Consider the following 18,499-nt stretch of genomic DNA (forward strand, 5'->3'; position numbering starts at 1 on the left):
ATGTATAAGGCACATTGCAAAGTGGGTGATAATCAGTATGGCAAGTGAAATGATGAAATTCTTTCACTAGATAGGCAAGACTCTAAAAAAAAGAAAGGTTGTAATAAATATTTCTTTCCCTCATCTTCAAGAACATTAAAGGATACTAGAAAAATATTGTAACCCCTCCCACACACAAAAAAGTGAAAGAACAATTTCATTTTGAAGAGTTTTATTACAGGGTGTTAATGTTCAGGACACTTCAGAGCACCTTATACTTCTAACAGATTTTTGGTACCTGGTTTTAATGTGTTACTCGAGTATTTTTCACATACTGGCTTGCAGGCAAAAGTACTACTTAGTGATGGTTTAGGAGATGTTAATTTGATTAAACAGTTTATCCTTAATAACCTGAGACATCAATCCATGGATAGCTTCTATGGTAGTTTTACAGCTGAAAAGAAAAAAAAACACACCACATCACATAATGTCACAAGAACTGAATTGAAAACTGTTTCAAACATGCAAGCCCGCCCCCCACAATTTCCATCCTTGCACCCCCCCAATGATTTTCTGTTCTATTCACATTCCTCAAACCACACCAATTTATAGTTTCCTCTTGTGATTTTTAGCCGTCTGCATGTCTTCACTACTTACTAGCATCTTCACAAGGAATGACAATGTAAAATTTGACATAATTTTTAAGTTAATTTTGTTACTTGTCAGCAGTTTTGGGAAAAGTTCTGTTTCAAAGGTGACTGAAATTATATGTAACTCATATTGATTCCAATACTACATAAGAATCTGTTACTCCTTATTATTTATTACTTAGATTAACTTAAAAAATGATTTTAAAGAGTCCTATGCTTTTTTTTCCTGAAAAAAAAAATCACAAACATCCTCCAAACAATTAAAAACCAAAATTAGGTTAGGGGGTGAAAGAGTTAGATTTTAGAATTGATAAAAAAACAAAAAGCAAAAAACGGTAACAACCCACCAATAATCAGAAGAGATGCAATTCTTGTAAAGTTACCCAAAAAAGGGAAAATTCTCTACTTCTGTCCTGTTACTTTTGTCCTTCCTACTTTACTTAGATAACTGGGGGCATTCCCATAATGACATTTTTGCTTCATAAGAAATTGAGATATAAACGTAGATAAAATTACAAATCACAGACAGAAGAGCAAAAACTCACATTCAGGGCAGTTACCAAAAAGAAGACCTAGAGTCAAAGGAAACAGTAATTTTTATGCAGGCTACCAGGTCTACCTGTACCTTTTGAAAACCTGTGGAGAAAGGAATGAGGTGATTCTAACCCAAGAGGGCTTCTGCTCCTAAAACGCTTCCTCTTCCCTCCTCCCTTCTCTTTCCTATCCAGCAGTCCGGGTTTTTTTTAAAATGGTTACTCAGGTTTCAGTTTATACAGATGTCAACATAGTTTTCCCTTGCTCTGTCCCTAATTATGTTAAAATTCAATTTTTTGTGAAAGTACATGTTATGTGCGTAGACTTCCCAGTCCTGTGCGCATCTGAAGAGCAACGTAATTATTTCCCAAGTCATCAGAGAACATATCCTGAGTTTGTTCCTAACAAATCTTGGTAGTGAAATTTGGGATACTAAAAATTACTGTATAAAGAATAGTTTCAAAAGAATTACAACAGAGATACAATCATTACTATGATATTTAGGGGTTTAAAACTTTATAAAAATTTAAAATTTGATAAATTTAAGAACTCCTACTTTAATCCCTCAGAAGACAATTAAGTTAGAATAGATTAGGACATTCTTTTGCCAAAGTTCCCCTCCCCCACCCCCCCAAAGATCCAGTGACCGACTGGTTTTCTTTGTCACAGCTGAACCTAGAAAAAGTGACTGGGAGTATTTTATAATGTTACCCAGCCCTTTAAGCCTTTAGTGTTCTTACCTAATATCTTCTAAATTTTCAAAGTTAAAACCTGCATGTGATAACTCTTACCGGTCCCAAGAAGTTCGGGTACCATTCTAAGTTATAAGTAAGTCACACCATAAGGAATTTGAATCCTACTGTTATTTGCAAATCCTGAAACAAAAAGAGAGGCTCTTACCTGTCTCGCGTAGCTTTGGCAAGTTTGTCTTCTGACTTTCGGTCGTGTGTCTCTAAACCCAACATGAAACTCCCCCGTCCCAGCTGGGCTTCTGACTGTTCTAATTTTTCAGACAAATCAAAGACCTGACCAGTGGTATAGTCTGCGTTCTGTGGGGAAAACGGTACCGTGTCAGTACATGATACAAGCCGACCATTCGACAATTTTAAGGTAAACTAATTTCTTCTATGTAGAACATTTCATTTACAAAGAATTCCACTATGAAACCTAAGTGAATAGTCAGTGAATTAAGAAATCAAATTAAACTAACAAAAACTGATTCCAGAGTTTAAGCAGTGCAAGTGCAGTTTTCCCCCTTTTATAATTTCCAGATTAAATTTGAAAATTTTCTTTCTGACTGCTGAAATCTAATGTTTGTTACAAGGAGAGGCTTTGCCAGATCTGGGTCCAGGTTCTGGTCCTGCTGCAGAGCAGTTGGGAGCCTGTGAGAGAGCTCCTCTGTGCCTTTAAGGCTTCTGAAAAAAATGGGGAGGGAGGAGGGAATTGCTACCTTACGGCTACAGTGAAGATTAAGTAACACATATAAAGCTCGTAGCATTGCCCAAGGCACCTTTTAAAGGCTTAATAAATTGTTAGCTAAATTTGTTATTTCTTTTTGTTAAACATCCAGAATTAATACTATGACAATGTTTTAAAAATAGCATTGTTTTAGCTTTCCTGTTTATAAAACTGTTATTGCAAGAAATTTGGAAAATGTAAGCAATATAAAGAAGAAACACATGCAATTCCTCCACCTAACTATAACCAGTTATACTTCAGAGTATTAAATATATGCTGGATGCCCATATGCACACCTATATATACTTATATACTGCTGGAATATTTCTATATACTGTTTTGTCTGTTTCATACCTTTTAAAAAGAAAAATTTTAATAGTTGCATACATATATACTTTACGATAATATTTAAAAAAAAGATTTTTATGGGACATCTTTTTGAAAATGTGTCTAAAATACAAAACAATTATGTCCCTCTCCTCCAGGTCTGAGGCTGGAGACCTAAGCTCCTTTCCCCATCACAGCTCCCATCCTTAAACCCTATTGGGAGAACTGCCTTTGTGAGGTGCTTAACCTATTAGCCTTGAGAACACAAAGGAATGATCTTTGTTACTGAGATGTGTGGCTATTCGCTTTTTTGTTGTTGTTGCTTTTTAATGTTTCCTAATAAAAGAGAAGCGTAAAACAAACAAAAAATGTTTTAAAGATGAATTGTGAAGTACATATTCCATTTCTTTCCTGTATCTTCAATAGAAGAAAATGAAGATTAAGTACACAATTTGGCAACAATTAGTTATTCCACTGCTCGGTGTGTAAGACAGTGTACAAAAAACAGTTCAATCAGCAAACATAAAGAGTTATTTGCCGTCATCAAAGTTACTACAGAGAGCCCTTTAAAATGCTACCAGCTCTCCCAATGATTTTATAAACTTAAGATATTTTTTAAAGATGCAATTATATTCACTTTGTCTGGATCTAAATGGTTTAGGACACCAATACATGCTCCCCCACCCCCGATTTGGAGAAAACCCTAAGGTTTATAGACCACTTCATATTTGAAGGTTTACTTCAAGCAATGAAAAACAGGATGGCAGAAACAGTTATACTATTAAAATGTAATAAAATGACGTCAATTACATTTCAAACACACAGAGACTAAATATAGGGAACTAATTTCTTAAAATCAGAAAATAACTTTTAAAGTCATAGTAAATATGCTCAGGTAGCATCTTTTCCCCTGAATACAATAAACCAAACAATAACAAAAAATAATTTATTGAGGCTTTATTATATGCCAGGCATTTTGCTAACTGCTTTATGTGAAGTATTTCACTTAATTCTCAATATACTTATTGATGTAGGTACTATTATCATTGAGCCCAAGAAAAGCTCTCAGTCACACTGAACAACTTTGTGAAGGTCACACACAGCTACTAAAACGGCAGAGTTGTTTTGAATAGAGTTAATTTTATTCCAAATGTTGTGGTTCTAACCAATGCTGCATTGTACTATGTGAAGCGGCCTACTGTTCCTGGCTAAGCTCTAGATAGAATAGATAGAAACTTGTTAAATAAATATCCTTCTAAGTATGTTAGGCTTTAATGATATATTGGAAAATATATTCAGTGATTGTTTTTCTTCCCTCCCTGCCATCTGCTGCTCTAAGATAATGATAATCTGATTTCCTTCTGGGGCAGCTCCTTCCTTCTTCTTAGTCCCTGTGCTCCTGAAAGAGTTTCTTGTACCCCAGCCCAGTAGTGAAACACCTGGCCTTGGCCCAGCCACTCATGGTGTTCACTCCGTCGACCCAGATCAGGTTTACGGATGGGCATGTGACCTACGCAAAGCTCAGACACAGTGAGGCTTTGCCCAGAAGTGTCTGTGTGTGTGTGAGTGTGTGTGCGCGCGCCTTGATCTTCTCTTCTGAATGTGAAACTTAGAGGCTAGGAGGTCTGAAGCTAATGCTGCCATCTTGCTTTGACATGAAATCTAAAACTGAAGCCAACTGACATGAAGTCAAAGCTGAGAAAAGGACCAAGACCTCATAATATTGTTTGCATGCAAACTTAGCTGAGGCTGAACTGAGCCCTGCTCCTGGATTTTGTAGCTTACATGACTCTCTTGTTTGCTTAAGCCAGTTTGGTTGCGTCTTCTGCCCCTTGTAACCAGAGTCCTACGTGAAATACCTGACACAACACAAATCAGGATTTGTGCTTTTCTCTCTGTAAGTCTCTAAGGCAGGGGCAGATCTCACCCGCATTTTGCTACTATGTTTGCCATTTAGACTTGGTCTCAGTGGTCCACGACAGACCTTTGCTTGGCCTACTACCAGAATCTGACCCCAGCCCTGCTGTCTTAGCCAAGTCAGGTACAGCCCCTTCGATGAAAAAAGAGTTTCCGATATTAAACAACTCATGCAGCTTAGATAAAATTCAAATGCATCCCTTGCAAGTACAGTACTTACAGTAAGCAAACTAGAGGAACTCAGTGTATTCACCCAGTATTTATTCCACAAAAGTTCAAGCAATTTGCGATCCAAAGAGGATTTGAAATATGAGACTTCTAAGGCATAATATCTATGAAAACAAAAGCACAAATTTAGTAAGTAGAAAACATACTCAACTATATCATATAAAAGTTATGGCCAAGTTTTAGTGAATTACATTTTATATCTCCTAACTAGGACCTATTGCTTTTTGGAAAAGTAAACTTTAAAGTAGGTCCTTAAAGCACTTAAAAGAATTACCAGTGATTCCAAAGGTACCTAGTTTATAATCAGGGATAGCAAGAAATATTTGGTTAAATGTCTGGAAAATATATATTTTTTAAAGTAATAAATATTTAAGTATCTCATTAGGTTCTGTACATGAATGGACACAAAGAAACACAAGGGACTTGTTTACCTTAAGGTAAAGGAGCTTACCATTTACGTAGATGTGGTATGAATCCACAAAAAGTTAAATGACATACGTTGACTAACAGTAAGTGATGCTATAATGTAACGCATATATTCAAGTGAATCCCCTACCAATTCACTGTTAGGGATAAGGAGTAGTCTTAGTGTTGATGGAACTGCCTGAGAACCCCAGTGAGAAGGCAGGATTTAGAGTGACCCTTACGTGAGCCCACGGTGTGGATATGCTGAGAGCAAGGAGGGCATTAGGCTGAGAGCATCGACTCACAAAAGGAAAGCCATGAAAGGAATAAGCCAATCAGTTTACCAGGACAGGTGAGCAAGAGCAGAAGAATTACGTGGGGGAAACCTAGAAAGCTATGTCAGGGTCTAATTGGTGGAGGACATTACATAAAAAGCTGAGAAATGTAAACTTTTATCTTCTGGGTACTTGGGACTCACAGGAGGTATTTGAGCAGCACAGTGATAAGGCCGCAGAGGTGCCTCAGGAAGCTGGCATGGCAGGACGTGTTAGAGCAGTGCCTGGAGGCAAGGACGCCACAAAGGGTGCCAGTGCAGCGGGGCAGGTGTGAAAAAGCAGGGCTGCGGCTCAGGGCAGTGGTGCAGGACGGACACAGGTGCACAACAACACCTGCTTGCTGACCGAATGCAGGAGTGAATGAATGAAAAGGAGGAAGAACGTAAAGACATAGGATTAAGTGAAGGCCTTTTCAAGATCAAGATATGGTGTGTATCTGAAGATGGAAAAGACACAGCCAGTGAAATGTGCAGCAGTGGATTTCTTGAGGTCCTCTTCTGTCTTGGGTGCTTTACATATACTCTCATTTAATCTTCCCTCCAGCCACACAAGGAGGGAGTTATTATTCCCATTGTACAGACAGAGAAACAGATTTAGAGAGTAAAGACCTTGCTCAAAGCCACATAGCTGGTGAGTGGTAGATAAAGGATAGGAAAGTTATGTCTATTGCCAAAAATCTCCCAGTCTTTATTTTTTCATTCAGAGTATAAACATGTAAGACAGTATTTAAGAAGTGAGGCCCAGGAGTGGGAGAGTTAGGGATGGGGAGGGGGGGGGCAGGGGCTCAAATGGAAAGGTCAGCTTTAGAAAGGAGGAGTTGTACCTCTGATACCTCAGGGAAAAAGAGATTAGAGGATGAGCATAGCAAGAGATATTTAGATTTACAAAGGATGGAAAATACGGGGATGCAAACTTGAGCATCTATAATATACTTTTATGTTTTAAAATTTATGTATCACCTTAATGTAATTACTATTTTAATTCCATAGGCTGATGCAATGACATTTTTTGTGTAAACTGTAGTGATTAGCAGCAAATCTGAGTAGCAGAGCTGAAAACAAGAACATTCAAAATTACTCGTGGAGCTAAATCATCTTCTGTACGAGAAGCCAGTCATAGATACTGCTTAGAACTGAAAATCAAGAAGCAGCACTATCATCATATTGTTTGAAGATATTGGGGTAAATATTTAGAGGAATAACAGTTTATAACAGTTTAAGTGATTGCCTCTGGGATGGTACAAGGCTTGCTTTTCATAAAAAGTTTCATAGAACCATTTTACTCTTTAAACAAAGCTTATGTAACACTGATAATGTACAAGCCAATTTAAAAAAAACACTTTTTCACTATTTTCACTAAGGATCTTTAAAGTTAAAAATATTTAATATCTCATTAGATTCTATGTTTAAAACAGACTTTGAGTATGTATTATGATCTGGGACTTAAGATAGGAATGAAAAAAGAAAAGTCAATATAAACTGCAAATAATAACTCATCAGCGAATAATTTAGGAAATGTATCCATAACCAGTCTGCACAAAACTCCTGCTCTTTCAGCCTGGCAGTATGTTTTATTACAGATTTGAAATAAAAATAAATTAAGCCACTTATTTGTCCTATGAAAAAGTTTATTCTTATTTAGGAATTGATCCTAAACAAGAGCACATCTTTGAATATCCTAGCAATTCCAGGTTCAAAAGTCTAGGCTCTAGCATTGTAGGTAATTAGAAAGCAGCTGGTCTTCTCTGACAGGCTCCGATTTCGGAAAAACAGGACATGGAGTTCGTCTGGATATAGAAAGCATGGGCTACATCGGTCATTTTTGTTTGTTTCCAAAGCTGCTGCTGGTGGTGAAAAAAAGTGGAGTAGATATTACAAGTATAAGCTTTTGATATAACTACAACTGAATTTAAGTGAATGAAAAAATTGTTACTCTGAAAATGAAAGTATCACAGCAGAGTGTTTCCACTCTTAGGAGTAATTCTCTTAAATAGGAATGGTTTAAATTCTTTTCAATAAGGCAAATTAATCCCAAACCTCTAACTGAAAAATAAAATAGAATCTTTTTCTTCAGAAATATGTCAGGGATGACTGAAAACCAGATGTATTTACAAATTCTATTTTAGAAATTCTGGAATTTTCTAAGAATTTGTAAACAAAAAATAAGAGCAGTAGTAAGTAGCACATGGGTAATCAAAGTATTTCTTGAAGTTGGGATAGAAGGTATGGAGAAAACGAGACACCAGATAATCATTTAAGCACCATTTTTTTTGGGGGGGGGCGTTGCCCACCCTTCTATGTGCCACACCCTGTTTTAAATGTTAAGATACAGCAATGAATCAATTCCACTCTCATGAAGTTCACATTCAAATGGGGTCAATAACAAGGAAGCAAAAACATACCAGTTGGTAGCAAGTGCTAAGAAGAAAAATAAAGCAGGGAAAGGGAACACACAGTGACAAGAAGGTGCTATTTTAGATAGGGTGACCAATGATTAGTCTCGGTTAAGGTGACCCTTAAACAGATAATGTCTAAAGTACTGGGCCACATGGAATAAAGGAAGAGTGTCCCAGGCAGGGGAAACAGCAAGTGCAAAGACCCTGAGGCAGAAGCCTGCCTGGCACCTCTGACAAACCGTGAGGCTGGATGGGAGAGAGCCACGGCTCAGTGACGGGGACAGGAGGAGCTCAGAGAGGTGGCAGGGATCCAACCAGCAGCCCGTGTTATGGTTAGTATCTTGTTTTGTCTGCAGGACTGGGGACGGCATCCTTGTTGAGATGGGAAGTCATTCTGAGGAGGAACATGATTTGACTTACAAAAGACCTTTAAGGGGTGAAGGGCAGAAGCTGGAAGGCTAGTTAGAAGACTAGTGCTTTGGTTCAGGCTCCAGATGCAGGGGTTTAGGACCAGGTGAGAAGACAGGTGGTAAGATATATTTCAGAAGGTAGAAAAACACTCCTCATTGGTTTAACATTTTTAAAACTTGAGCTGTAATTCACATACCATCAGAGTCACTAAAGAAGTACACAGATTCAGTGGTTTTTAGTAGGGCTTCTTTAACTTGTGAAGTGAAAACGTTTAGGAAGAATTTTTGCTCAGTGGAATTTGGGTACTTTGACGGTTGCTGACGTGCTCGTATCAGGCTGGCCCTGAATGCAACTTCTTTCAACTGTTCATTTCATTAACGGGCCAAATATCTTGTACATTGATAAAATGCTTATGGTTGTGTGAAACGCAAATAACATATTAGATTTAAACAATCATTAATAAAAATCCAAACATTATTCGAAATTTATATATTCTTACTATTATTTTAAAAATATTATGAAATGCATTTTGTCTAAACCTTTTTTCTCATCTGTAAGGGGCCTGGACTGAATGATCTTTTTATGATGATTTCGGCATCACATGCATTTTTAAATTACTTACTGTTTGCAGTGTACACCAAAGTCTTCTATTTTATTAAGTGGGATAGTCTGGTACTCAGAAGGTCCTTCATCAGGAGGTTTGTAGCCCTAAATAAAAATGAAGAAAATAGAAGATTTAAAAAAAAAAAGAGTAAAAACATTATGTTTTACATGCAGCTTTCTATTTATAGAAACATTAATTATGGGGAGCCAAATATTGAACATAAGTATTCTAGGTTCAATTAAGTAAATAAAAAGTTATTTTGCTTATATCCTCCCTGAACCCCACCTAGTGGCTAAAGACTGGATTTGGCGTATAGATTCATTTTTCTTGTCCTTAGGTGACATACACTTGTGCTAATATCTATTTTAGATTGCAAGAAAGGAAACAAGTATATTTAGCTTATTTATCTGGTACCTGAAAGAATGCCAAAGGCATACAGAAACTGAATAACAAAGACTGCTTTTCTAGTAAAATTAACAACACGTAGAACAAATGTATTGTCTTTTGCTAAGGACAATTTGACTGCTAATTTGTGAAAAGTATTAAATTGTTTTAGGACAAAACAAGATACTAACCGTAACATATCTTTAAAAATAAATCAAATATTTGGAATTAAAAGAATTACAAAGATTTATAATTTTAACAATTACCTTTGGGTATGTCCTGAAGGCTCCAAGATTCACTTTCCCTGCAGATATTGTTCTTGTTGGGTCAATCTACAAGAAAGACATATTTAGTTTCTGATTATAAAATCGTTACATATTTCCATTTGTTTAAACATCGTAAACCTAGAAATACACATGTACATATAACACACCACACACACACACACACACAAACACCCACTAATTAAAAGAACCAAATTATAGGAAAAAAAATAACCAAACTAAAAAGCCATAAAAGTTCAATAAAGTGGGTAAGTATAGAAATGTCTCCTAGTTAATTTAGAGGTTAGATCTCGTTATTATACGATTTAAGAATATTATTTGAAGATTTACTCGTTTCTTTTTCAAGTTTTTGTCCTTTTAATAGAACAATTTCTACCTTCCTCACAGTAACGTGGATTGCGTCTAGTACACTGAACATAACAAGAGGTGCTCTAGCGATTCCTGACTTACTCAGTTAACACTGATTGAATGCCTACTATGTGCCAGGGACTGAGACACAGATGCTGTGATGACCCTCACCTCCCAGAGTAGCAGAAGAGACACAGAGAGGTTAAGTACCTTGTTCAAAGTCCCAGCTGCTAAGAGGTGGCATTCAGATTCAAACCTAGGCAGCCGACACCAGAGCCTTGCTCTCACCACACAGTTTGTATTTCTCTGTATGTTTGCTCTGGTAAACCTTCATGAAGAACTTAATTAAAACCGGTTGTACAAATACTTACCACCACGGCTACAAACGGTTCCTGGAACTGCTGATTGAGCATCTGAGTGCTAACATCAATCCCAGAGAGCCAGCAGCCATAGCCAGGGTGGCTATGGTACCAGCCAATTGCATTTTCAAGGCGGCCAACCTAACAAATGAAGAGGGCATGGGAGCTTGAGATTCCTGTTCCATCTTAGAGACACTTATCATTTGTCTGTTTACATAGTATTATGGTAAAATAGTATGCAGAAGAGTTCATAGTGTACGCTGCTTTCATGGTAAAAATTGTTTTGAATAGGTAATACATGCCCAGAGCACAAAACTAACATGACACGAGTCCTGTAAGATCCTTCAGTCCCCTTCCCACTTCTTTCCCCTCAACCATCCAGTTTCTCAGCCCAGACGTCACCACTATACCCAGATGCTTACACACCTATCTTCCAGAGATATTCTTCGCATGTGGAGATTGAGAAACACACACACAATGGCATACTACATACAGTGTTCTTCACTTTTTTCACTGAACAAAATATTCTGGGGTTTGTGCCACATTAGTAAATACACAGAGAACTACTTTTCTGTTTTTATTTTTTTTAAAGGCTGGCTAGCAGTTCATTGTATGGCTATGCCATAATTTATTTAATCAGGTTTATACTCAGAAAAATGTAGGTTATTTCCAAATTTTTAGTTTTAAACACACATCTGATAATGAGAATTTAAAAAAATGTTTTGAGATATAATTGACATGTAACATTGTATTAGTTCAGGTGTACAACGTAATGACTTGATAGGTATACATTGCGAAATGATCACAGAGGGTGTTAATTAACATCCATCACCACACACAGTTACACATTTTTTTTTTCGTGTGATAAGAACTTTTAAGATACACTCTCTTAATTTTTTTAAAAATCCCTGCTAAAATCATATATATTTTATCTAGAAATTGTTGCAAGTAACTTAAAATGTAAACTTTCATGCAAAAAGGATAGTTTCAAGTTTAGAAACCTGGAAGGCACCCTGAGACTCTAACTTGCAGGGATGAAACGTGAAGGAGCACCATTTTTACCTGCTTGGCGTTTTCTATGTATGCGGCCATGTACTCATAGGCAGCGGCCTGGGCATTTACTCGGGTTTCAGTGCCCTCCACAGGCAGAGCAAAACTGTCCATGATGATCATGGTTTCACCGTCCACCTTTCCCAGCATCAAACCCATCACTTCCAGGTTGCCTCCTGATCTGGCATGCATCACCATTTTCAGTAGAGCCAACGCGGAGATTTTGCAGTACTTGAAGTAGTGGTGGCTATAAAACAGAAGCACGGTGTCATTAACTTTCTTATATAAAGTACAATTTCAAAGGAGTTTGTGTGAAGATAATGAATATGCATTGAAGGAATTTACAGTGATGGGAGGAGGAGAGAGTGTGAAATGTGGGAAAGGAAAAAGGAAGTAGAAAAGGACAGCGTTCTTACAGGGGGATAGAAATGATGTACGTCACAGTGCTGCCGGATAGGTCCCCTTGGGGGAAGGGAAAGTATGAAATCATTTCTTAATACACTATTCAAGTGAAATGGAGGTATTTACATGACCAGTTCAACAGACTTGTTCTCCATTAATTTTGGAATCACCAGATCTCTGACTCTGACTGGTTGGATGGCTGTGCCCAGCTATTCTGAGGCCTAACTAACCTTCTGGCCTAGTGGTGAAGAATGTGGGTTCTGACATCCATCTGCCTAGGATTGAATCCTTGCACTGCCAAGTCCTAGCTGTGGCCTTGAGACAACTACTTCAGTTTCCTCGTCTGCAAATAGGGATATTTCATAGAGGTTTTGTTAGGAGGAAATAAACTAAATGAAATAATGTATGTAAAGTGCTTAGCTTAGTGCCTGACAAACTGAAGTTTTTTTAAAATGTTAGGTATTATTAGCATTAATCTTTTATAGTACTCTCAAAGAACAGTGTACTATATTGACCGTGAGGCTTCTTTTTGTAGTGTCAGCCTCAAAATTAAAAATGCAGCCCTAATAGCTTTAGTTCTACTATGATCACTATTTCAGAGTTTGTCATCTGTGGATGGAACTAAACTACTCTTGAATAAAATTGCATTTTCCATCTCAACAATGCAGCCCAAGACAGCTAGGATGAATATAATTAGAGCCACAATCAGACAGTGAACACAGCTGATAATCCCCAAATATTTAAGAGGCTACATCAGACCTAGAATGCATCGCCTGCTACAGGAGTAAGCAGACCACCAGCCATACTAACCAGTCTGTACAGAATTCTCAGTGTCTCTGAGAAACCTTTTAAAGATGTTTGCCCACAGATGTCAATCACTACTGAAAAACATGGAGCCCTGGTTTTGGTGTCAAGACATGAACAAAAATCTTGGCTCCTCCATTTACTGGGGAAAAGAAAAAACAAAACAAAACAAAAAACCCGGTTATTATGCCCCTACTACATTCATTCCAGAGCTTTTAAAATATTTTTATGACATCACCAATAGGCCTTATTTCCATTTTACAGATTGAAAAAATGAACATGGATAAGTAATTTTCCAAGGGGCAATCAACTAATTAGTGACAGTAGTGAGATTTGATCTTACGTCTATTGCTCAGTTTATTGCCTCAGTGTGATCATGAAATAAGTTACTGGATCGTGTTTGCTAACATTATTTGCAAAAATGGAATGAAAATATAGAACTGGGTTGTCATGAGGATTAAATGGCAAATGGAATGGAAATTCCTAGGTCAGTCCTCACGCATATTAAGCACTCAATAAACGTGGCTGGATCTGAACACTGACCGTTACAGCTTGCCTTCTAAAAAACTGTGAGACAGGTGAAGTATGGTTTTTGTTGCTGACCACCACTCTCTCTCTCTCTCTAAATTAGATTGTGCTCTTCTTACTCCCTCCCTTACAAAATGTGCTCTCAGGAAAGGATAAATGCTGTGGGTGAAGGATCCTCAAGTTGTCATCACTGCCATGGACACAGGGATTTTGCTCAGGGGCAAAAAGCCTTCAGCTCTAGTGATGCAATTTCTAGTTTCCGTAAACCGGCGAAGCAACATTTTGGGAGACTGGGGAGACGCTCGCGTGTTTCTGAACTAATTACCAGCAGTCAGTAAACGAGTACAGCTCTCTAAAAGATGGCTCAAAAGTTAAGAGATCCTTGGGCTGGCTCAATTTCTGAAGACAGCTGCAGCCTCCAGTCTGGGAGCGGCTGCAGGTGCCGACAAGGTGTGTATCGAGACAAGGGAGGGTTCAAGGCAGAGCGTGTGGCATACGGTACAATAACGGATGTTGAAAAGCGACCACACACATCACCGCTTGCCTTTTCCTCTTCCATCCTTCGGGGGCAAACGTGTTCAAGACACAGAAAGGGGAGACGAAGTCAAGCCCAGTGGAGGGGCTTAGGCTCTACTTGAGGGTACAGAGAGCAGACCAAAATTCCTTAGGCGCATGTTCCTCCTCCTCCCTGTGCAGGAGAGAGCAAGCTCTCCATCCCCGTCAGCTCCCACTCCCCCGGGGGCTCCTCCACCCCCGCCACCCCTGCCCTCCCCTGCGCTCGCCAGGGACCTCCTCACTCCTTAGTCCAGGGCTTCGCCGCCAGGATTTCTTGCTGCTGTTTCTTGTCGTATTTATAGATTTCATCGATACTCTGGGCTTCTTGCATGTTGTTGGCCAATTCCCAGGTTTTCTGGGCCATACCACTCCCGGACGCCGCCATCGCCGAGGCACCGGAGAAGTCGTCGCCTCCACACTCAAGACGCAACTTTACCTTGCTCGGTTTCCGGGTGTGGGCCTCGGACCCTCCCCACCAAAGATGCAAACCCGCCGCACTACCCTGTCGAGGCAGCCATGACACCTAGAACCGGAAGTGAAGTTGGTATAGACCATTCGGGGATGGGGGGGGTCCTTCGAGAAAGGAGGTTAGAAATAGCAGTTACTTAACAGTTAGAGACAGAGGAGTCTTCCTGTGGCTTAAAGGAGAGCCTATTATCTTGGAAAATTATATGTGTGTATTAGGACACACGCAGTGCTTGGATATGAGAATGGTATAGCCTTCCGCACCGGAAGAAGGGCATGTTATCGTTATGCCAGAAACTGCAGTTGGCCTTCTTAGTTCGTACTGCGCAGGCTCAACCTTCGCCATATTAAAAACGTGTAGCTCCTGAAGCTGGGTTTGGGGGTTAACTGGTTTTTTTTTTTGTAGTTGTAGGTACCTTACATGAAAGTTTGTTGCAAGACTGAAAACTAAGGATGTCCGCGGAAAAACTGCGATATTAGTAATTCTGGTGCTGGTGAGAAAGAAACATGGCATCTTAATTTACTGGCAGACGAATCACTGCATGTGCGCAAAATCCTAAGGGCTGGTGGTGGTTTGGCACCAGCGGGGCGTTCTCTAGCGTCCGAGGAGGGTATAGAAAGTCGTGGACGCCTGCCATCATGCCCTTTGGCGTGTTTGTAAAACTTAACGTCAACATGACTTATTAGTGTTAGGAAAATGTCTGGTACTCAGCTCTTATAGTTTACATTTTCATCTTCAGCATTGCTCCGTGAAACCAGCTCTGTCCCCGAGGCCGAATTAATCTCAACATACTATTTGTTTTCTTACAACAGTTAATACGCTGTTTAATTATTTGCTTGTGTTTTCTTCCTTCCCCACCCCTCCCCCACGGCGCACTGGATTCTAACTTCTAAACCACAGAGACCAGGTCTGTGATTCTTGTTTTATCCCTGACACCGAGCGTAGATGTTCAATACTTTTTTTTATTGGAGTCGGGGAAAGGGAGATGGGAGAATAGAATAGAGCATCATAGCTTTATTCTCCCGCTTCATCTTTTTCCAGTTACCCTTAGAATTTTGCATATATGAATTTTGCACATGTGGTCAGCATTGCCCCAAATGCCCTCCCACTTTTCTGCCCGGGAGCTCCTATTCATCTTTTAAAAACACAGCTCACAGATCTCTACCATTTACTCTTGCTTCCTCATCTCTGCTGTAATTCCTTCCACGGTATCTCTAAGAGTCTGTAGGTGCTTCTATAACTCACATTGCATTGTAGTATATTGTTTCCTTCAAAGTTTTTCCTTTCGCTGTAAGTTTCAGAGTGCAGGACACCCCACTCCCAGTACGGTGGGTGGCATATAGTTAAAATAAAAACATCAGAATTTTAGCATCCACCTCCCTGCAAGCGGTTTTGATAAACTGATTTCGACTTGAAGAAAATTTATCTTTAAAACTCTCTTACGAAGGAATTTAAGATAAAGGACTCCTAGTCGTTCTACTTTCCACGGAGATTTCTTTTCTAGTGGTAGCACAGGGCCATCTAGTATTGGGGTGACCTGAATATGTGGACATTGGCAGTAAAGGCCCAGGACAAAACCTTGACCAGAGGAGTAAGATCCTGGAGAGGTCAACAGTTTTCTCTCACTGCCACCCCTCCCTTTTCTTCTTTCCAGACTCTGACTGTTCCCAGGCCGGCTGGGACTCGGGGCGTTGGGAGGGGCTGGAAACAGTTTCGCCTGGGAATCGGCTGCAATCATTTAACAGCCCTCAGGCGGGGCAGGTGAACCCGGGGGCGGCGGCGGCGCAGTACCCCACCTGCAGGCGGGAGCCCTGCGAGCGCCGGCGACTGTACGACCTCCGGGGCGGCAGGGGGCGCCTCCGGCCGCGCGGCCTTCCCCCGAGGCCCGGGAGGGGCGGGGCCGCGCCCGGCCGTTGGCTGAGGGCGGGCGGAGGGTCGGCTTAAGAGGCGGAGCCCGCGCCAGGCGGCCACCGCCACCACTTGGGATCGCGCAGGTCCTCGCTGGAGCGCTGTGCGTCTCCCGGGACGCGAGCCCACGCTCCCGAGTAAGCTTTCGCTGGCCGCGGGTGGGGAGCCGGCCCGGCGGGGTGTGGCGGGAGGGGCTGTCCCGGGGCGGGGTTGGGGACGATCCTGCCTCCGGGCGGCGGCCGCGCTGACGGCGGTGTCAGGGTGACGGGGGCGCCCTGTGGGGGGAGGTCTCGTGGCCGCCGGGCTAGGGGCAGTGTCCGAGTTACGGGTGGGGTTGGGGTGCTGTGGCTGCTGGGCCGGGGACGGTGTCCAGGTCCGGGTGGGGGTCTCGCAGCAGCCCGGCTGGGGCAGTGCCCGGTTCCCGGGGGCGGGGCTTACCTGTGGACGGGGGTCTCGCGGCGGCCGGGCGGGCCCTGGGCGGCGCCCTGGGTACGCGGTCCTGACTCCCGGGCCCGCGCCGCAGCCGCCTCGGGTGCCGTGGAGACCTGGTTGGTTGCCTGACAACGCGTTGACGCTTTCCAGCGAGGCCGCCACCTACAGCGCGCAGAGTAGCGGTGCCTTCGCTGCCCATCAGCCGGTCTCCGCTGTTACCGTCAGCCTTCCGAGCATCTTTGCTCTTCCTTGGTGCTGGGTGAGGGTTGACGTTGACTGGCTCGTGCGCCCGGCGCGCGGATCCCAGCGCTTTGCTTTGCAGGTGAAATTGGTTTAATCACCCAGCCCTGTGAACTCTGTGCTGTTTTCCTGGTTCCACCTGGCTTCTCGAGCTAGAACCTCTTGTAACTGCCTTCATTTTAGGATTGTTAAGCTGGGTTTTGAGTTCAGTTTTCAGTGTTAGCCGTGGGTCTCATCTTTAGGGAGAGAGTGGCTCTCAAGATTATAGGGTTAAGACATTTAGCTTGGATTTCTGGGAAGACTGAATTCTAAAATAAACCACCACCCAGTTTACAGACACCTCGGAAAATGCAAGAGCCTACTGGCAACCAACATGAGTCTGTAAAAAGACAGTTGTCCTCAGAGAGGTTCTATTTTAAGTGAGAGAATGGCTTGTCATGTTGACAAGCAAAAAGGAATCCCATGGCAACCAGTAAGATGCTGATTTTTTTTTTTCTTGCACGTCATTCTTCTCTCTAGGAGAACACTGATTTTTCTGGTGGTTAAATATCTGCTGAAATGCTTAGCGGACATGCAATTTGGGGTCTCCTGCAGTACAGATGACCTTCTGGAAGGTAACAGGTGGTTTTAGATAGGGTGATTTGAAACAGGATGCTTCCAGTACAGTTTTTCTCAAGTGAACTTTTCAGACAAATGCAATTTAACTGTTACAAACTTTGAGCAGATTTCAGATTACCTTTTTAACATCATTCTGACTTACGTTCTGATTGCTTTCCTGAGTGGGACACAAAGGTGTTTGAGCAAGTGTTGTGGCAATTTTGTGTTACCCAAAGGTTATCTAATGTATGCTACTCTTTGGTCACCGTTTATGATGTGTATTTAACAGGTGCTAACAGACTGAATCGTGCTTTTTTATACAGGGATACCTCAGATATTGTGAGTTTTGTTCCAGACCATCCCAGTAAAGCCAGTTGTAATCTTTTTGCTGGTGGAGGGTCTTGCCTTCAATTTGTTAAAAATGCAGCATCTGTGAAGTGCAGTAAAGCAAAGTGTAACAAAACGAGTTATGCCCGGATTCACACACTCTATATCCTAACTCCCACCTCCCTCTTGCTCTCCCAGCAACATCGCGGTATGCCCGGATTCACACTCTCTATATCCTAACACCCACCTCCCTCTTGCCCCCCCAGCAACATGGCGTTTACTTGTTAAGCAACTTTTAGGAGTAGTTGTCAAAATTTGGGGGTGCCTATGGAAATAAGTCACTCATGGTTGTCATCAGCCAGGTGAAAAAGACTAAGCACCTTGTATTTGGTAGAAAGATCTCTGGATCGATGGGAAATGAGAAAGATTGCCCTGGTTCACCTCACCCTCTTTCTTCTAAGGCTCTTTCCCAGGCTCCTCCCCACACTGCACCCCCATATTTTATCACTCTGCTATTCTGTCATCAGTCCTGCTTTCCCATACCAGGCTCTCTTTTGCTAGGCAACCTCTTG

General features: G+C 41.2%; 2 protein-coding genes across 8 annotated transcripts in view; one reads left to right on the forward strand and one right to left on the reverse strand.

Moving 5' to 3' along the window:
• Positions 1–203: 203 nt before the first annotated feature.
• On the reverse strand, positions 204–17,427 carry COPS5 (COP9 signalosome subunit 5). Of its 3 annotated transcripts, XM_081069787.1 has the most exons (9): positions 16,770–17,071; positions 14,200–14,480; positions 11,681–11,915; positions 10,631–10,759; positions 9,894–9,959; positions 9,262–9,347; positions 5,086–5,197; positions 2,064–2,212; positions 204–433 (listed from the first exon to the last, which is right to left on the reverse strand). In XM_081069787.1, exons 2-9 carry the CDS (start codon positions 14,340–14,342, stop codon positions 349–351), a joined length of 1,005 nt encoding a protein of 334 aa, XP_080925913.1. In that variant the 5' UTR covers positions 14,343–14,480; positions 16,770–17,071; the 3' UTR covers positions 204–348. The 3 variants fall into 3 exon arrangements, with proteins under 3 accessions (XP_080925913.1, XP_080925915.1, XP_080925914.1); XM_081069789.1 differs by lacking the exon at positions 14,200–14,480 and having other exon boundaries at positions 16,770–17,427; XM_081069788.1 differs by lacking the exon at positions 16,770–17,071 and having other exon boundaries at positions 14,192–14,480.
• The window catches only part of CSPP1 (centrosome and spindle pole associated protein 1), a 103,525-nt gene continuing 101,353 nt past the window's right edge, over positions 16,328–18,499 (forward strand). For 4 of the 5 annotated variants that reach the window (XR_013994697.1, XM_081069783.1, XM_081069785.1 and 1 more), the window contains exon 1: positions 16,328–16,468. The gene's annotated coding sequence lies outside the window, so the exon portion shown is untranslated. The remainder of the gene's footprint in view (positions 16,469–18,499) is intronic. The other variant, XM_081069784.1, reaches the window with a different exon arrangement.

The sequence above is a fragment of the Rhinolophus hipposideros genome, assembly GCF_964194185.1.
Source record: "Rhinolophus hipposideros genome assembly, chromosome: 13".
NCBI classification, from domain to species: domain Eukaryota; kingdom Metazoa; phylum Chordata; class Mammalia; order Chiroptera; family Rhinolophidae; genus Rhinolophus; species Rhinolophus hipposideros.